The 18,220-nt window shown below is 40.0% G+C and overlaps 1 protein-coding gene across 3 annotated transcripts in view; it reads right to left on the minus strand.

Moving 5' to 3' along the window:
- Positions 1-5,851: 5,851 nt before the first annotated feature.
- sptbn5 (spectrin, beta, non-erythrocytic 5) overlaps positions 5,852-18,220 on the minus strand; it is a 46,125-nt gene continuing 33,756 nt past the window's right edge. For all 3 annotated transcript variants that reach the window (XM_010892973.3, XM_034297310.1, XM_034297311.1), the window contains 27 exons: positions 18,044-18,157; positions 16,694-16,815; positions 16,332-16,494; positions 16,009-16,197; positions 15,803-15,880; positions 15,498-15,670; positions 15,267-15,357; positions 14,964-15,110; positions 14,597-14,734; positions 14,147-14,403; positions 13,705-13,891; positions 13,341-13,553; positions 12,962-13,158; positions 12,537-12,741; positions 12,050-12,226; positions 11,657-11,812; positions 11,303-11,520; positions 11,002-11,191; positions 10,657-10,833; positions 10,384-10,491; positions 9,480-10,211; positions 9,285-9,353; positions 9,045-9,128; positions 8,836-8,927; positions 8,389-8,508; positions 6,478-6,677; positions 5,852-6,305 (listed from right to left, as the gene is read on the minus strand). In XM_010892973.3, coding sequence (XP_010891275.2) covers positions 6,157-6,305; positions 6,478-6,677; positions 8,389-8,508; positions 8,836-8,927; positions 9,045-9,128; positions 9,285-9,353; positions 9,480-10,211; positions 10,384-10,491; positions 10,657-10,833; positions 11,002-11,191; positions 11,303-11,520; positions 11,657-11,812; positions 12,050-12,226; positions 12,537-12,741; positions 12,962-13,158; positions 13,341-13,553; positions 13,705-13,891; positions 14,147-14,403; positions 14,597-14,734; positions 14,964-15,110; positions 15,267-15,357; positions 15,498-15,670; positions 15,803-15,880; positions 16,009-16,197; positions 16,332-16,494; positions 16,694-16,815; positions 18,044-18,157 — 4,746 coding nt within the window. In that variant the 3' untranslated portion in view covers positions 5,852-6,156. The remainder of the gene's footprint in view (positions 6,306-6,477; positions 6,678-8,388; positions 8,509-8,835; positions 8,928-9,044; positions 9,129-9,284; positions 9,354-9,479; positions 10,212-10,383; positions 10,492-10,656; positions 10,834-11,001; positions 11,192-11,302; positions 11,521-11,656; positions 11,813-12,049; positions 12,227-12,536; positions 12,742-12,961; positions 13,159-13,340; positions 13,554-13,704; positions 13,892-14,146; positions 14,404-14,596; positions 14,735-14,963; positions 15,111-15,266; positions 15,358-15,497; positions 15,671-15,802; positions 15,881-16,008; positions 16,198-16,331; positions 16,495-16,693; positions 16,816-18,043; positions 18,158-18,220) is intronic.

Consider the following 18,220-nt stretch of genomic DNA (forward strand, 5'->3'; position numbering starts at 1 on the left):
TAGACCACATCACCTTAATCCATTTCACTGCTCTTGATTTCTCCAGATTGCTGATTCAACATATCTGTGCATTTTTAAAATTTGTTTACATTCCGTTGGAAATAAGAGGGACACAGAAGTGTTACGGCCAAGGAGAGGTACTACTTTATGTCTCAAGCATAAGTAGCCTGGTATTAAAATGTAGATATTAGATATCTAATGTTAATAAGTAGAAAAATGTACATGAATGTGACGTTTTTCTATCGAGGGTGAATTATCACCACTTAGCAAAACGGAAGATTCCTTTTCGTTTCTCATTTAATGTTCAGTCCGTATTTAAAGATTATAGCATACTTCTTTCATATTTAATGATGTTTGTTTCCTCTCCATCTTTTTACAGTTTAAATAAATCCAAGCCCCGACCGTCTGCTACTGAGCTCTCCATCATGCGCTCGTGCGTAATGGTTTCGAGTTACGGTTTTGAGAAGTTACTCATTTATGAATATTTTATTTCATATGCCATGCGGAATTTCAAAAATCACAAACTTAATTTAATAGTATTGGTTTGCCAGCTTTTATTAGCTTAGTAGTTGTAGTACGCTAGTAACAATTTTCTAGTAGTAGTAGTTGTAGTACAAGTAGTAGGCCTTGTATCTTATTAGTCTACTTCAACTGCATATTATAGCAGGAGTAATAGTTATTATCACAATAGTGACTTAATCCCTATAAAGGGTAATAAAGTTCACATACAACATTCAGATATCGGGTTTGCCCCATATTACTAGTATTATAAAAAAAACCGTTGTTTTAACTAGCATTCTCTTTGTTTAGACAAATGAGTCTCATTTATAATGAAAATGTATCGATGGCCGAGAACTCTAGGCTACTAGTCGAAGCGTATTTGTTTTTAGCTTACAAATATGTGGGCTCTAAGCTACACAATTCTCCAGTAAACAAGCGTTGCACTTTCGAGTCAATTTTCATTACTCATCCTCCATTGACGACAACCACCAGTGAGATAGAAAATATTACATTTAATTATATTTCTTAAAAAATGTATTTATGTTGACATCGTAAATGGCTCTCCTATATCTCCAGATCAGGCCAGTGCATAAGAGCGTTTATTTGTGTTTAGGTAATATCATGGATGTTTGACAGGATAAGCGACACACATACACACACACGCACATACACACAGAAAGAGAGAGAGAGAGAGAGAGAGAGTGAGAAAGAGAGAGAGAGAGAGAGAGAGAGAGAGAAGCAGAGAACACAAGAGCGCACGATAAAGTAGTGCAGAAGAGCGAAACAAACCAAGAGCCTCGTGAATTCCCACAAGGTTACTTTTTTGGCCCAACCTACTGTTGAAGTACATTCATGTAAATATTACTGGCATTCGTTAGAAATGTCAAGACAACATCATGTGTTTTAATAAATGTTAAAATTCAGTTTAAATAAAGATATCTCAAAACACCAAGTTGTATAACAGACATAGTTGGCTTATAAAAACATATGGAAAGATTAAGTATCACAAAACAAAAACAATCATCGCCTTTTTTGTACTTTCATTATGTTGTTGTGATATCCAATATGTTGACTCGTGATTAGTCACAGATGAGTCAAGACATTGCTGCAACGAATGGTTACCTCCGACTTGTGTTGAGAGGTCTACTTATGGCTGCTATCATTACATTCTTAATAGTAACCTCATCAATAGCCCATTTATTGTTAATAATAATAATAATGTTATGAGTTTTTTGCAACGTCAGTTTATTTTGACCAGTTTTTGATTGATGGAGAAACACATGCCAAAAATAGGCTTGTTATTATTATTTTAAATGTTCAGAAATGTTTAGTTACCTTTCAACAATTGTCCTTCTTTTGGTACATATGGTAGGCTACATATAATTGTCAAGCGCTCCAATTAATTTATAGTGCTGAAATGTAATTTCAGATTTGCAAAAGGTAAGAAAGGTAAACTTTCTACATCAATCAGCAATATCCGCAATCACATCTCATCTGCGCAGTGTAATGTTTTTTCCATACATTCTCATGGTGGTGATGTTTAACTTTCCCATAATCTATAGCTGTTGTACGGAGAATGTGATACCCGAGAGCAGCCTTGTCGCGTCATTTAAAAGGAATGGACTGCTTGTCAACGCTTTCTTTCAACTGTTGAAAACAGCGCGAGTAAATAAACAAGGTCATGAGCACCGCGGCGTTCTAAAGTTTGTTGTGGGGTATCATCCCCGCTGCCTAAATCGTTTATGTGCTCACAAATAGTCGCAATATTATCAATGTATCTACTATATGTTATATTAGAGAATATATTTTAATGTAGGCTATGCATTTGAAATGTAGGCTTTGTGAAATTTAGGCTGAAAGACGGTACTGCCTGTTTCCCAATAGTTCCCAATGCATTAGGTTACTAGGTGTATTTTTGTGTGTTTGTTTTACTATATATGAGGTTTAGCACTGCAGAAGCTGCATGCAACTGCAGCCAAGGATGATAATGTTAATGATCATGACTCTTGGGGGTGTATCTGAAAGGGTTGAATAGAAGTCCGGATCATACGGTGATAACTATAAGCCTACTAGAATAATCCATGTAGAGGCCCGATGCACAGGAAATCTATATTGAAGATGAATAGCGAAAGGTAACTTATCTAAGATACGTTATTTTGACTAAGAACAATAATTCCTCAGTGAACTAATAATTGAATACCTTTCGGCCATACCAAGAAGAACTCTATATTTTCAACCATGTTGTCATCCACATATTAAAAACAAGCTTACCTTAAAACGCTTACAATTTCATTTCTCAGGCTCACAAATATAGCCTACTAGCATAATCGTGGTAATAGATGTCGTTTAGACAGGGATTTGTTTAAATACAATGGCAGGGCTGCTCAACACGTAGGCTACAACGCAATGTTTATAAACACGCCGTTTATGTAAAAACAGTTATTATTCACTTTAGGACACAAATAGTGTTGTGTGGAAATAAGATGATAGGCAAGCAGACAGCAAATCTCCGTTATAAAACTCATGGAGACTGGAGCGTATATGTGAGAGCAGAGAGCCCCCTAGCGGAAGTCTATAGCCTAGACGGGTAGGCCTGTTCGATTGCAAAGACATATGTATTGCCGAGGATCAGGAATTTTGATTAAAATGATTTCATTATAAAAACTGTTATAAAAAATTAAATGTTTGATGGGGCTGTAAATAAAATGCAAATAATAAACTATTGTCTGCATTTGACATAGTGGTAAATGAAAACAATTCACTCATTCAGTTTATTTTTTAACAAAGCTTAATTTAGATAGGTCTTTAGTGATATTAAAAAAAGCCAATTTTCTACCACAGTTACGGTAGTAAATAGTTGATATTGATGTATATACTTCGATCAATAATTGTTGGTCATTATTAATCTTAATTATTTGAAAGAGGTCCATAAATGATTTGATCCGAAATTGGTCTGTATGTGAATGGATTTCTTGGAGCCGGATTAAATCTAAATTGGCCCCAGATTTATGGTGTGTATATGACTGAAATCGGGCGTTCGTGCGACTGAATACATTTCTACTGTAACATAGATTTTATTATTAGATGAAACTTGTTGGTCGTTGCTGAAATCATAGATTTACCAAAGGATCCATAGCCTATGGCTAAAAGAAAGGTGTTGTAAGAAACAATCTGCCGTTGCCAAGGAAACGCCTCTGTCCCTGCAGCTGCAGCATATGCGTTCAGGACCGTAGGAAGCGTGAAGTATTTTGATCTTTATATTCCTTAAAATCTAGCCCTATGTTCTGTGATGCAAAATTGATAATTTTTTTGAATCTTTAGCCAACGGTTGGCTATATTATGAAACTATTGGTAAATCGTTGAGTTTGTATTTAATTTAAGCAGGCTTCATTTGGTGTTTGGCAACATTTTTCAACAAATCAAAAACAGGAGACATAAGTTATTTATATTGAGTTTTATTTTACCATTGTGGAGGCTATTGGTCTATTAATTTAATTTAAAAAAACTAAAAAATTGAGGAATATTTTCCAGTTTTACAATCTCGCCATTTTGGGAAATAGTAGGCCTAAACTTAAAATAAACATATCTTAAGTGAAATGTTTCCGATGCCAACAACGTTACATTTTTTATTCATTAAATGTGTTGCGGCAGCTTTGGGAGGCGCGTGATCAGAATTACAACTAGCCTAGGGAGTGGGAGCTGACCAAAAAATGTGCCAAAAAATGGGCCTTACAATCATAATATGTTTTAGAACATGTTTTACAAACAAGGCGAATTACTATTTTATTTTGTGTAACAGGGAAGATTGGGAATTACAGCAGGCCTTTATTCCATGTTAATATTCACCAACATGTGTAGGAGTAATAATCGAATTAGCACGTTGCCACCACGTCGCGAGGCAAGGCAGGACAATTGCTTTGAATGTCAGTAGCCCTTATAAACCTTCGTCTTTATCAAGGATTGAGGGGTTCTTTGGCTTCAAATAGTTAAACTGTTTGTTATTCGTTCAAATGAAACGCATTTTGTTTATTTGTTTGCTATTATACTATTATAATTATGGGGCTGTTCAATATTTTGGCATTTTGAAAACAATTACCCTACAACTTAAATCGTCGAATTCAAAACGTTATGTAGCCTATTACTGGAAAACCTGAAGCTAATATACATTTCCCAAATAAATACACTTTTAATACCAACCATTGCACATAAATAAATGATCTTGCTTTTAAATACGTATAAACAAACGTCTACATTCCAATCATTGTGTTTTGCGACGAGAAAGACCATTAATGAAATCCTCCTATTCCGGCAATTTCTCCTAACCTTTTGCTACATGCTTTTAACATCAAACTGGTTAAACATACGAATGACCTGAAATATAATGGCACATTACCTAAATGAACTAACAAGCCATACCCATTAACATTAACCAAAACCTCCCCATTCTGTAATACGTGCAACAGTAATGAAAACAAAATCACAAATCACAAATAAACAAGCCGCAATATTCTAAATCAACGGCACTATCTGGACTGCAATTAACTGACTTCAGGAATACAGTAGCCTGACATTGGCTGGTAGCTTTCATTGTCTCTGACGCCATCGTGCGGTAGCAAATATTGAGGATTCACGAAGGCAGTGTGGGTACCAGTCTGTTTAGCTATAATTCCACTTCTTCACACTGATTATTCGAAACAGACTTTGGCTTATAGCATGGAGAGTGAGTGGAATGCTTGCAAGGCTATCCAATGCCTAGGGTTGAAGATGCTGATCCGTCAGTTATGACATGTTCTTTTCAGACACTTGTAGGACTGTATGTTGTCCGCAAAAACGTTTTACTAAAGTCCAGCTAAATGGAAAATGTCGATGAAAATATACATTTTCATAGAATCTTCAAAACACCATTTGAGAAATCGGACTATTATGAAAAACAATAGGCTATCTGGTTAAATTAAAATGTGGAATATTTGGTGAAACAACACATGTTCCCCTAATTTTATCTTAATGCAGACTTAAATTAGACATGTCATGCTCAATTTAGGTAAGACATGAATTAGATCCTTCGTAAAAATCAAAAGCTGAATTACCTTTATGGCAAATTTTATGAAGGATCATTTAAAAAATTAGATTAATCGTAATCGAATTGTGAATAAATGATGGCCTGAAAATGACTTCCAAAAATGATTGTCATTGGAAAATCTCTCATTTCGTTTGACTAACTGAAAATAGATTGAGATAATACAATTCTAATCATCTTTTTCTGTATGGTTAAAAATGGCAGCTTTTCATCTATAATATTATACACATAGTACTACTATTGTACACATACAAATATATCAGAGTATCAGAATATCTGTATTGGCATTTTTATTTCAATTAAGAATGCTAATTTGAAAATTAATGTTGAAATATTGTGTAAAATGAACAAGAGCAAATTAATGTGACTATGATAATAATAACAATATTATTATTTAAATAGGCACTAGCATAAAAGAGCAATATTGAAAGGCTTGAGTAGATCAACATAAGGTGAACATGTGTATATCAACTGTTGCTAACATATGATAAACCAATGCTAATGGTTTACAACAGAAAGTTCACACGATTTTCATTGTTCTGATGAGTCCACTCTAACAACAAAGGAAAGATCCCAAATCACTTTCCAAAGAGTTTCTTGAAGACGCTCTTGTTCTTGTTCTTGTCTTTGGTCCCAATGTCAGTTAGGCTTTGTGGAGGTAGAGGAGAAGTGCTGGTGAGGGATGTGCTCATCTGAAGAGAACTTAGACCCTGGGTTATTACATTCCCTTGAAGAAGGCAGCACATTATTATGTTATAACAGGCACATTTTTCTTTGCAAGCACTGGGTTAACATTAGAAAATGAATGCATATAGTGACCTGTAATTTATTAAGAGATGATGAAAGTAGTTGTTTTCATGGTACTGAAAGTCAAAGGAAATTAATGTATAAATTCTCACCTGGATTATTGTGCCCCCCGTCTGCAGAGTAGTGGTGTTTGTCATAGTAGGTATGGGGGGGTTTTGGCGGTGGCCCCCTTATGCTCTCACAACTTTCATTGGAAACAACACTTTCTCTGGAGCCATGACTATTCTCAGAGGCATTGTTCAGGTCCACCTGTTTTGAGTTCTGGTGATCTACTGTGTCCTTGGAGGATTCTCTGAACAAAATGGAAATTGGAAAGTTATTTTAATATGTTGAACTGTTGAAATACATTTGTGCTCACACGTTTGCATACCCTTGGAGAATTGGTAATATATGTACCATTTGTAAAGAAAACATGTGAGCAGGCAAAACACGTTTTATTTCTTATGAGATTTACATTCAACTGTAGGTCATAACAGAATGGCACAATCATAAAACAACTGGGCTTTTTTGTGGCATTGGTGCAGTAAAAGCTTCTTTCTGGCAATTCGGCCATGTAGCTCATTTTTGTTCAAGTATCGTCAGATTGTGCTCCTTGAAACAACCACACAGTCTTTTCCAGTGCATCCTCTATTTCTCCTGAGGTTACCTGTGTGTTTTTCTTTGTATCCCGAACAATTCTTCTGGCAGGTTTTGCTGTAATCTTTCTTGGTCTTTCCTGACCTTGGCTGGGTATCAAGAGATCCCAAGTTTTTCACTTCTTAATAAGTGATGGAACAGAATGGTCTGGCATTTGCAAGGCTTTGGATATCTTTTTATATGCTTTTCCATCTTTATAAAGTTCCATATCCTCTTTATGCAGGTCTTTTGAAAGTTCTTTTCTACTCCTCATGGCTCAGTATCTAGCCTGCTCAGTGCATCCATGTGAGAGATAGTTTATTGACTATACACAGACACTAATTGCATTTTAAAAAGCCAAAGGTGTGGGAAATTCTACTTTAATTGCCTTTTTCTCCTGTGTGTTTTACCTTGTGTGTCTGTAACAAGGCCAAACATTCAAGGGTATGTAAACTTTTGATCAGGGCCATTTGGGTGATTTCTGTTATCATTATAATTTTAAAAAGGATCTAAACAACTATGTGATAATAAATGGCTTCATATGATCATTACCCGTTTTTTGCATGATCATATTTTCAGCATCAATGCCAAACCTTCACAATTTCTGCCAGGATATGGAAACTTATGAGTTTGCAACTGCAAGTTATTAAAGAGACAGTTTACACAAAGTACTGAAATATATATTTCTCATACATTTTTACCTTTTAGACAAGACATATCTTCTACAGCATAAAATGTTTAGTATTGTTTCCCTGACAACTATGAATGTTGAGGACTCACGTGCTACGTGTTGTTTTTATTCCGTTTGATAATGGTACAGTAGCGAGATGCATTTTATCGCTACAAAATATGTTGTTCAATCATGGTTTAAATAAACCTTAATGCACTTCTTTAGAAAAGAGTGGTCTGCACGCAGGCAGCAGACAGGTAGGCTGTGCTAATGCAGTTTGAGGTTATTTCACTGACAGTTCTGGTTGCCTAGTGATGGACATTAATCCAGCTTCAGACACAGCATTTCTTTTTAGACTATGGAAATGCTGGTACAGTGGGGGTTTGAAACCATCTCCAGAGAATGTTTAGTGCCGGCATCTGAAAAGCCGTAGGGTGCCTTACAGATTCTTCCAGATACAACTATGCCATAAATGAAGTGCTTCCAAAGCACCACAGTCCAAATGTCTGAAAAGGGTATTACTCTTTGGTTTGTTTTACCCTGTAAATAGTTTGGACAACCTTTGTCAACAATTTATGCTTTGGTTTAGTTTCCCTGGCAGTTTCCACATGTTAACATTTCAGTGCCATATACCCACATGTCATTTTGTAATTTGGGTTACATTTATTTTATAAGTTTAACATTTTAAGATATTGCCTTAATTTTAAAGTGGTCTTACCCAGAATCCTCAGAGTCAGAGGAGATCCCGGACTTGACACAGTTCTGAAGTTCCTCTACCCATTTCAACTTCTGCTCCTGACTGGAGGCAGCGAACAGGTACTGACTGCCATCCTCCAGACTGAACAGCGAAACAGTCAGTCAGTCAGTCAATCACATACAGTTACTTTCTGTCTGAGGAGCATTAGCTTCCTTATTCTTTATCACGAGGTCCTCAAACCTCTAATATGGTACTGTACTGTACTGTATATACTGTACTGTATATACTGTACTGTATATACTGTACTGTAAGTACTGTACTGTATGTACTGTACTGTAAGTACTGTACTATAAGTACTGTACTATATGTACTGTACTATTTGTACTGTAAGCCACAGTACACGAACATACTGTGGCAAGTTTTGCAACATCAATAATTTATTTTCTTTCAGTAATTTCAAAGGCTCACGTTAATTTGAAGGTATGGTTCTTTCTTTTGTAGTGTAGGTTCTCCTTACACACCGATCCAACCATTTTGATGGGCGGCCACCGGGAAGACCTCTGTAATAAAAATAGCAAGGCATAATGTTCTCTCAAAAGGCATCGTATTCTTAACAAGGACCAGTGAAGGGAAGTCTATAACGGTCATCTTTTTTGGATTAATAAGTGGCAGAGTACCTCTGTAGCAGCGTGCTTGTCTTTGAACAGGTTGAGGGTGTCCCCCTCCAGCACCGCATAGACAGAATCCCAGGTCTCCAAACCCTGCACATCAAAACAGTTTGGGGCATTGACCCAGCCGTAGATAACTAGGATTTAGTCAATAAAACACTGGAGATGACCTAGCATCAACAGCTTTTAAAATGGTTTCAGGTCAGAGTGTTACAGTCCTCTACACTGAGATATTAAACATGGTCTCACCTTGTTTCCACCTTGTTTCACTTTGATCTCCAACATCCCATCAATTGTGACAGTCACTTGGCCTAAAACCTAGAAAAATAGAAACAACACAGTGGTCAAGATGGAAAACAGCAGACGTTGTTAAAGAGAAAGAAACGTGCAAGCTGCTCAGACTCGGAGGACAGGCAGTTCAGTCAGATGGTGATCTGCTCTCACATCAGGTGTTGAGACTGACAGCGTGGCCGACTCCTCTGAAAGGTCTTCATGCTCCCTTTGGTCCGGCAGCAGAGGGGAGGAGGGGGGGAGGTCCTCTCTGGAGTGTGCAGGGAGCTCAGAGGTTTTGGTAGGTTCCTCATCAGAAGGATCAGAGGGGACAGGTACAGACCCACTTGGGGATTGGGCCGGCACATATGAGGTCAGCGGGGATACATCGGAGACAGGTGAGGTCTGTGATGGAGACCCTACAGGTGGTTCTGCAGCCGGCCGCTCAGGCTTGGCTGACGTCTTCTCTCTGATGGAAAGCCTCGGCTTGGGGGCGATAGGTGGTGTATCTGTGGGAGTCAACTCTTCTTCCATAGCTGACAATCTGTAAGGTCGGTAGTGAGGGGGGATTCTGCTCTCTACATTGGAAGTGGATGAAGGGGATAGAGGAGGGTTGACCGGCGGGGCAAAGCATGAGGAACTAGAGGGGGCCAGGAGGGCCACTGAGACAGGGCTCTGGATGGTTAAGATCCTAGAGGAAGGTTTTGGTGGGGGGCTACTAGAGATGGACGGAGATGGATCTGATTGTATGCTGGTTCTGGAGAACGACTCTGGGGGCTTTGGAGGTTTAGTAGCAGTCGGCCGGGGCACCTTAGGGTCGGAGGGTTTCCTCTTCAGGGAGGTTACCCTGGAAAGCTTTGTCCTAGAGCTGCTGTCTCTGTCATCCCCATGAAGGCCTTGTAATCTCTGCTCTCAAAATAAACATGTCAGATATATCAAATAAAATATGTCATATATAACACATTTATGAACTAGTCTTTTGGACTGTCATCATTAAGAAGGACCAAAAGGAATATGGTTAAATAGCATCAGCCACAAAGCTTCACGATCTGTTATATGAGCAGTGTTTTTATCTCACCTGGGTTTTCTTCTTTTTTAAGGTATTGAACCTCTCACTCTGGGCTTGAATCATAGCCTCCAAGTCCTCCTGTTTTTTCATCAACTCTAGAACATCTGACACAGAGTCCTGGAAAGGGAAAACATCACTCAGCATCTTAAACAGGCTGAAGCAACCTTTGCTTTGAAAAGAAAACACATATCACTAAAACCAATGAGTAGCGTCATTGACAAGGTTGACTACGTGTTAGCCTGCTTAGCGGGGCTTGCTTTTAACTCGACTAGAACCTCTCACCCCATACTCCTCTGCCTTCAGAGTGGCTTCGTAGGTACTAAGCCAGTGCTCTGCCTGCTCCAGTTCCCTCTGCAACTGTAGGATCTCCAGTTCCTCCTGGTACAACACTCTCCTCTCTTCCCAGACATCCTGCAACCGTGTCTCCAACTCCTGCAGCTCCAGAAGACGCTCCTCCAACTGCAATGGGCAGCAGTAGATACTCAATGCTAATAATAGCTTTATTAAATGGTCCTTTGACAATTTGAAAATAACTGAAGCAAGAGTACAATAATGCAAAAGAGTGGTGAAGTCAAAAAAAGTTAGTTTGGACATTTTGATGTCTGAATGTAACTTAGTGTGGGTTACCTCTTGGCACATGAAGTTGCCTTCCTCCAGAAGGTATCTGCCTTCATCTTTCACAGCCTGTGATCTTTTGAGCTGTTTGTCAATCTGAACGCGGTACTCTTCGTGTCTTTTGATTAGCTGCTCCAAGTCAGTTCCCTCCCCTCCCGAACCCTCCCCTCTCACCAAGGACAAGGTTTCTTTCAGCCACGCCCTGCGCAACAGAGACAAAAAGACAGATCCTCTAAATTTAAAACCATAATTATACAAATATGACACTGTTTTCATATCAACCCTAATCAGGTGAAATGAAAAGGAAACCTACATGAGTTCTGCCCACTCCGTGAGGTATCTCTGCACGGCTTCGGCCTGACCCAGTCTCTTCCTGCGTTGGATGGCCTTGGCTTGCAGACTGGCCCAGCTTGCCTCCACTTCCTGCAGTCTTTCACTCAGACTGACCCGCACCTGAGAGTACTTCCTGGTTAGGCCCCACCCCTCTTCTTTAATCCTAGACACCTCCTCCTTGATGACCACTAAGTCTCTCTGAAAACAAACACAATTTCTAAATCGGTGAGTCTCGCCTGAGATAAGTGGCTAATGAAAGGGTGAAGCTTTGAACTCCGCCTAAAATAAACTGCTACCATTTCAATTAAATCTTTTCAATAAACTTGAAGTCTACCTCCAGTCCTTCATGTTGTCTGATGAGTGCCTGGATACTGAGCAGATCGTGCTCATGGTCTTCAGAGTCCAATACCACCTCTTTTTCACTCATCCAAGTCTTCAACTCATCCACGTCATGGTCAAACTGATGTACCTCACAGGCAGACTTCAGGTTCTGTCACACAAAATAATGGATATAGCAACATGGCTAAGGTATTTTACCCGCAGTAATACATTAGAACGAGTCGAAAGAAAATAGCTTTGCACACATCAGGCTTGTTATGGGGGTAAACTAACAAATAGGAATGCTGCAGAATAAAGCCAGATATTACCTTTCTTGCCTATTGTTTATTGTCCAGTTTAAATCACAAACTATTACTATTATGGGTAAGTATTGGCTTAAGAATTTTACCTCAGCTCTAATTTTCACATTCTGGATGAGTTCGTCCCATAGTTTGTGCAGAGTTGCCACTCGTCTCTGGCCTTCAGTAGATTTCACCTCTTGTCCAAGTTGTTGAACAGTGCTGAATTTACTCTGGCCCAATGTGTTCACTTCAGCCACAAAGTCTTCAAACTTTTTCTGCAACACCTGGATGAGAGCAACTTAATGAATAAAAAAGTGCCAGATCCTCCTTACAGTTTTCAGCTTTTTTAACGTTGGCCAGACAGTGCAAACGCTATAGAAATATATCAGGCAACTAGAATGATGCTAGGTTCATCTCCTAAAGACATTCCCCTACTGGACCCATGAGCAAGACCCTTAAGCCCACAGCACCTTCTCCGTCCAGTTGTTCTGGTCTCAACTGTGAATGTGATGTGTCCTGACTGCGGAGGTTCAGAACGGAGCAAAAACCAAATGTTCACTAATGAAAGAGTAGTCCAAACTGCATCATCCATACCTCCACACCTTCCAGGTCTTGTCCATAGTCCTCTGACCCAGCCAGGGTCTTGCGGGAGCACAGCCAGTTCTGTAGCTCTCTGGCCTCTCTCTCAAACACATAGAGGTTAAGCTGGTCCTCCAGAGCTGCCCGTCGCGAGGCAGACAGACACAGGAGACTCTCATAGTCCTCCAGAACGTCTGGGAGACTCTTACTCACTAAATGGCTATAACAATATCAGAGATGTGTTGCAGTTGGTTTAAATTGAATAAAATGTCATGGGGAGACATGAACATCAAGTAAGGAATTATATGGATTTATAATTATTTAAATATTTCCAATATGGAATGTGAATATAAAAACATATTCTAAATATTGTTAAACCCAGCAGATATCTGTGAGATCCCTTAATTCCTGGTAATGATATAAACACAAATCTATAGTACCTGTTGGGGTGGCCACAGTGCTCCAGTTTGGCCCCAGTCTCCTGAAGAGATTCCACTTTCAGCCGCTTGTTCTCCAGGTCCAGGACTCCTGAGTCCAGCTTCCGTAGGAGAACCTCAGTGGCTTCCTCACTCTTACCAAAGTCTTTGGACTCAAACGTGGGTCTCTGCTCATCCAGCCAGAGCTTAAGTTCTGACACCTACAGAGAAACGTATGCTTTGAAAGCCCCTTCAGCGGGCATCGTGTGTGAGTTCAACACCCTTGATTGTCCAGGAGGACGAATGGGGGGAATGTTTTCAAACCTGTGTTTCTGTCCATAGAGAATGCGTGGAGCAGATGTGGTGTGGGGGTCACACAGCTAAGTATGTACCTCTAACGTACCTCAGAGACGAAGGTCTGTATCTTCAGAGCCTCCTGCAACAGTCGGCCCCTGCTCTCTGACTCTCTCCTCAGGCTCTCGAATGTGTCCTTGAGCTCAGCAAGCCTCTCGCTTATCTCATGAGAGGCGAAGTGTCTGCCCCTCACCAGGTTCTGACCTGCGTCCTGGACAGCCTGCACCAGAGGGGCACGGCTCGCTATCTCCTGCATCACAGCCTGCAAACAGAAGAGAAGAGAGACCTGTTCAATCTATCAAATCACACTTTACAAATAGATTTTCTTTCTTTCTAGATTTCCTACACCAAATCCAACCTTGTTATTTGTATCTGAAATGATAACTGGTACATTGGCAATTCTTGTCTCTGACCTGGTGTTTTTTTACGATAGACTGAGTGCTCTGCAGGGAGGTTCCCCAGTCTTTGGAGGAGGCAGAGGGGGTTTTGTCCTGGATCCAGACCAGCTCATCTTCCATGTCACGATAGAACTGAAACAACAGCTGCCAGGATTCCAAGGTCTCCCGTCGGTTATGCATTGGCTCAGCTAAGCTGTTATATCTATAAAAACCAAAGCTTGATTTTCAGTGGGATTTACAAAGCAAATTCCTACACACATTTGGGAGTGACATTGGAAAACCCTTTCATACATGCACTCTCCCAGCTGTTCGATGTTGGTTGAGTGTGGTTTTTTGCATGGCAATACATTGTGTTTTGGTGCCACAACACAATACAATTTAAATGTATATGATGAGAGGCAAAGACATAACACCTCATTAGCAGTGTTTCTAAGTCTTTGACAAAACAAGAGCATACCTATGGACAGTTTGGCCAACGCGTTGCTGGATCTCTTGGGCCAGGAAGTTACCCTGGGAGCTGAAGTCCTTGGCTGTGTCCACCAGACCCTGGACCCTCTCCAGATATCCATCCACCACCTCCTCCAGGTCTTGTAGAGCCTTCAGCAGCCTATTGACGGATGGGAGATCAGTGCCACAGTCCTCATTGGCAACTTCAACTTCTATGGACCCAAGCCACTCCTCTATGTCATCCAGCGAACGCTGGAACTGTAAAGCCTGGTGGCAGAAAATAAATGTATAGAAAAGACAAAGTTATATAATAATTATAGTCAAATGTTTCACAGACAGGAGGCGCATATCACTATTTATTATTTCAGTCTTTTACTCTGAATGTTTATGGAATACCAGTAACACCCTCAAATGTTACATCATCACAGACAAGTACAGGAAGTCCATAAGGTATCGTTACCTGGTAGGCCTGCTGCAGACGACATTTCTTCTCTTTACAGTTGTTGAGGAGCTGATCCCAGCCATTGTTTAGATCCTTCAGCCAGAGTTTGATCTTCTCAGGAGAGGAGTTACCTGCCGCTATCATCCTCTCTCCCTCCTGTGGGGGAACATTCACTCAATTTAACACTCGCCTAGACTAGTCAGTGTCACAGATAACTTCCACTTTGGATAACATCTGTCAACCCAGTGGTCTCAGAACATAGGGCCTTGCAGATTCTAAAGGTATGTCATTGCATCTTAAGGTGTATCGGTTTCCCATAAGCCATAGGCAAGTACTGAGAAAATATTCTGGTATTCATTTGCAGTCAAACATCTTTTTTTCATACCTTGGTAAGTGTGTCAACTTGCTTGCGGTTGGCTAGGATCTCAGCCTCAAAGCTCTGGTGTTTCAGCAGTTTGGCCTGGAGGTTGATGGGGTCTCTCCAGGTCTCATCCATGGCCACCGCATTCCTTTCGTTGAGCCACGAGCACACCTACACGTTTCCATTATGACACATTACTTTACAGGTTCATGGTATTATACATTATACTGTTTCTGGACTGGTCAGTCTTGCGTACCAGCCGCATGGACCAACACTAACATGTTCATGAAAGCACACTCATCAAGAAGACCCAGGCCTGACTCATACCTCATAACTGCTACAAAGGAACTTCTGAAGTTGTAGAGATTCATCCAAAGCCTTCCGGCGAACTTTACTCATTTCTAGTAGTTTACCCTTTCTGGAAAGAGCAGTGTTTTTTTTGTCAGTTATACCACAGCAAGCAAAATAAACATTTGACTAATGAACAAATATATCTGTGGATTAACAGTCTTACAAAAATGGGAAATATGAATCCCTTGGTTCATTATTGGCTTTTACCTGAGCAGCACAGACTTGTTCTTGCTCTTGATGTTGTCTGAGTCAAAGTGTTTTTGCTGGATCAGCTGCTGTGCAAACCTCTCCACCACTTCCACCTGCTCCATCTGAGCATCAAGGGTGTTCTCAAACTGGGCATGCTTCCTCTGGAGGGCCTCCACGTCAGACAGAGAACTCTGCAATAAGCAGTCAACATTTTATCTAAGCATATCTTACAAAGACTTTATGAAGCCTTCATAAATGCTATGCAAGCCCTAGATAAAAAAGTTCACACATTATTTATAAAAACATGCATTCAGAGACCTTACCCCTAGGTCTTCATTTGCCAGAAACGCCTCCTTGTTACTCAACCAGCTCTCACTCTGCTCCATGTAGCCAAAGAATATCTGAAATGTTTTATGTTAATTTTATATTTATTTGAATTAATATCACCTGGAAAGTTGATTGGCAATAAGCATGGAAACATGTCTAACATTAGATTAGGTATAATCTTTCTCCTAATTAGCGTAGTTACCTGAAGTTTTAGAGCCTGATCGAGAGTCTTCTTCCTGTCCTGCCAGGCCTGGCTCAGACCTGTTTTGGCCCCTTCAAGCTGTGTCAGGGACTTTTTAATATCTGATGATGAGCTGTGTCCAGACCGTACCAGACCCAGGCCAAAGTCCCTGACAGAGTCAATACGCTCCGCTCGAGCATCAATCTCAGTCTGGAACCCACAAAAACATTTTATTTCCTCCTTGAAGCTAAATTTGCAATTAATTGGGTGTCATGTGAGGTTCAAATTTGGGGAGATTTATTTGACCTTTTCTTAAATGCAGTGTCATAATAATCAGTCATCACCTTCCAGTCCTGATGTTCAACAATGAGACTCTCTGCTTCAGTCTTGGTCTTGGGCAGCCCTTTCTTTCCCATCTCTTCACTCTGCTTCAGGGTCCAGTCCAGTAGTAGGCGCTGGTTAGCCTTGAACAGCTGCAGTTGGTGAGCCTCCTGCAGCTTCTCCTTCCTGTAACCATCATCATTTCCTGCTAGTCTCACAGCAGCTTTCCCCACATCCAATTATAATGCAAAAGGAATAATGTGTCCTCTCAGAGTAGGCATGTCTTTACTGTGATATTAACAATAATGTAATATTTATAACTGAAAATGTTTGCCAAGTAAAAAGTTATTTTACTTTTTTATTTTTGGAATTATTCACAACAAACCTGAGTTTTACTTCCTTCTCCAGCTTGAGTAGGGCAGTTTTGACCTCCCTCTGCTTTTTGCTTAGTTTGTCAGCCATTGCTGGTTGAGCTCTCAGGCGGTTAGCAGCATCCTTGTCAAGTGCCTGGCAGATAAATTCAAGACAAATTTGTCTGTATTTCCTATTGTTGGTTTTTCAACATAGCTTGTAATTTCTAGTGTTGATTCAGTCACTGGAAAAAAGTGTTATGTACAGAAGTTTGAAGTATTTGGATCATAAAGAACATTAATTAGACAGAATACCAACTGACTGCTTCTTCCCCAAATGGTTCTTGTTTAGTTTGGAGCCGTGCTTTGGGTCATTTTCCTGTTGTAGGAGGAAATCGGCTCCAATCAAGCACCACCCACAGGGTATGGCATGGCATTGCAAAGCACTTCCAGATCATCACATTGCCTCCACTATGCTTCACAGATGGCGATAAGTACTACTCCAGCATCATTTCATTTGGTCTCCGTCTCACAAATGTTCTTCTTTGTGATCCGAACACCTCAAACTTAAATTTGTCTGTCCATAGCACTTTTTTCCAGTCTTCCTCTGTCCATCGTCTGTGTTCTCTTGTCCATCTTTTCTTTTTATTAGCCAGTCTGAGATATGTCTTTTCTTTACATCCCTGCCTAGAAGGCCAGCATCACGGAGTCACCTCTTCACTGTTGATGTTGAGACTGGTGTTTTGTGGGTATTATTTAATGAAGCTGCCAGTTGAGGTCCTGTGAGGTGTCTGTTTCTCAAACTAGACACTCTAATGTATTTGTCCTCTTGCTCAGTTGTTATGTAGATATTCCATTAAAAATGAGCCGATCCAGCTACAATAGTCAGTTAAAACATTATCAGTGTCTACACTGTATGTCTTATCAATTTAATGTCATTTTAATGGACAAGAAATTAGCTTTTCTTTTGAAAACAAGGACTTTTCTAAGGGCCTCCAAACTTTTAAACAGAAGTGTATGATTTGACAGTTACCGGGAACATAAAACCCAGCAATACAGGGGAATCTGGCATAACGAGGGGCAGTAATCTACTCTCTCCCTGTACCCTATCAAACAGGTGCAGGCAATCGCTGCCAAGTTGCAGATTTTTAGGACTGATTTGAAATTTCCCTTATTTTGGTTCATTGGATCATTGAAAAAACTTTCAGTGATAAGAAAAGAAATACCCAATAAAAAAAGAACAAAAATAATTTTGGCCGGTAAAAATAAAGAAATACCCTCGAATGAGTAGTAGAGAAATTGCTCTGCAGGAACCAGTTACTTAAATAGTTAATATTTTTATATTCACTGTAAAAAGCAAGTGGTCCTGTTGGGACCTCTCTTACCTTGCCCCTTTGCTGTATGACTCCAGCCTCACGTTCAGTCTCCTCATGGCGTCTTATTAGATTCTCCACACTCTCCACATCCCAGCCACAGTCCTGTCCTTGCAGCAGTTGTATCTACGTATGAAATCCCAGCAGTTTGGGATTCAATGCAATAACTTGTAAGGATTTATAGTCTAA

Source organism: Esox lucius, chromosome 15 (assembly GCF_011004845.1).
Source record: "Esox lucius isolate fEsoLuc1 chromosome 15, fEsoLuc1.pri, whole genome shotgun sequence".
NCBI classification, from domain to species: domain Eukaryota; kingdom Metazoa; phylum Chordata; class Actinopteri; order Esociformes; family Esocidae; genus Esox; species Esox lucius.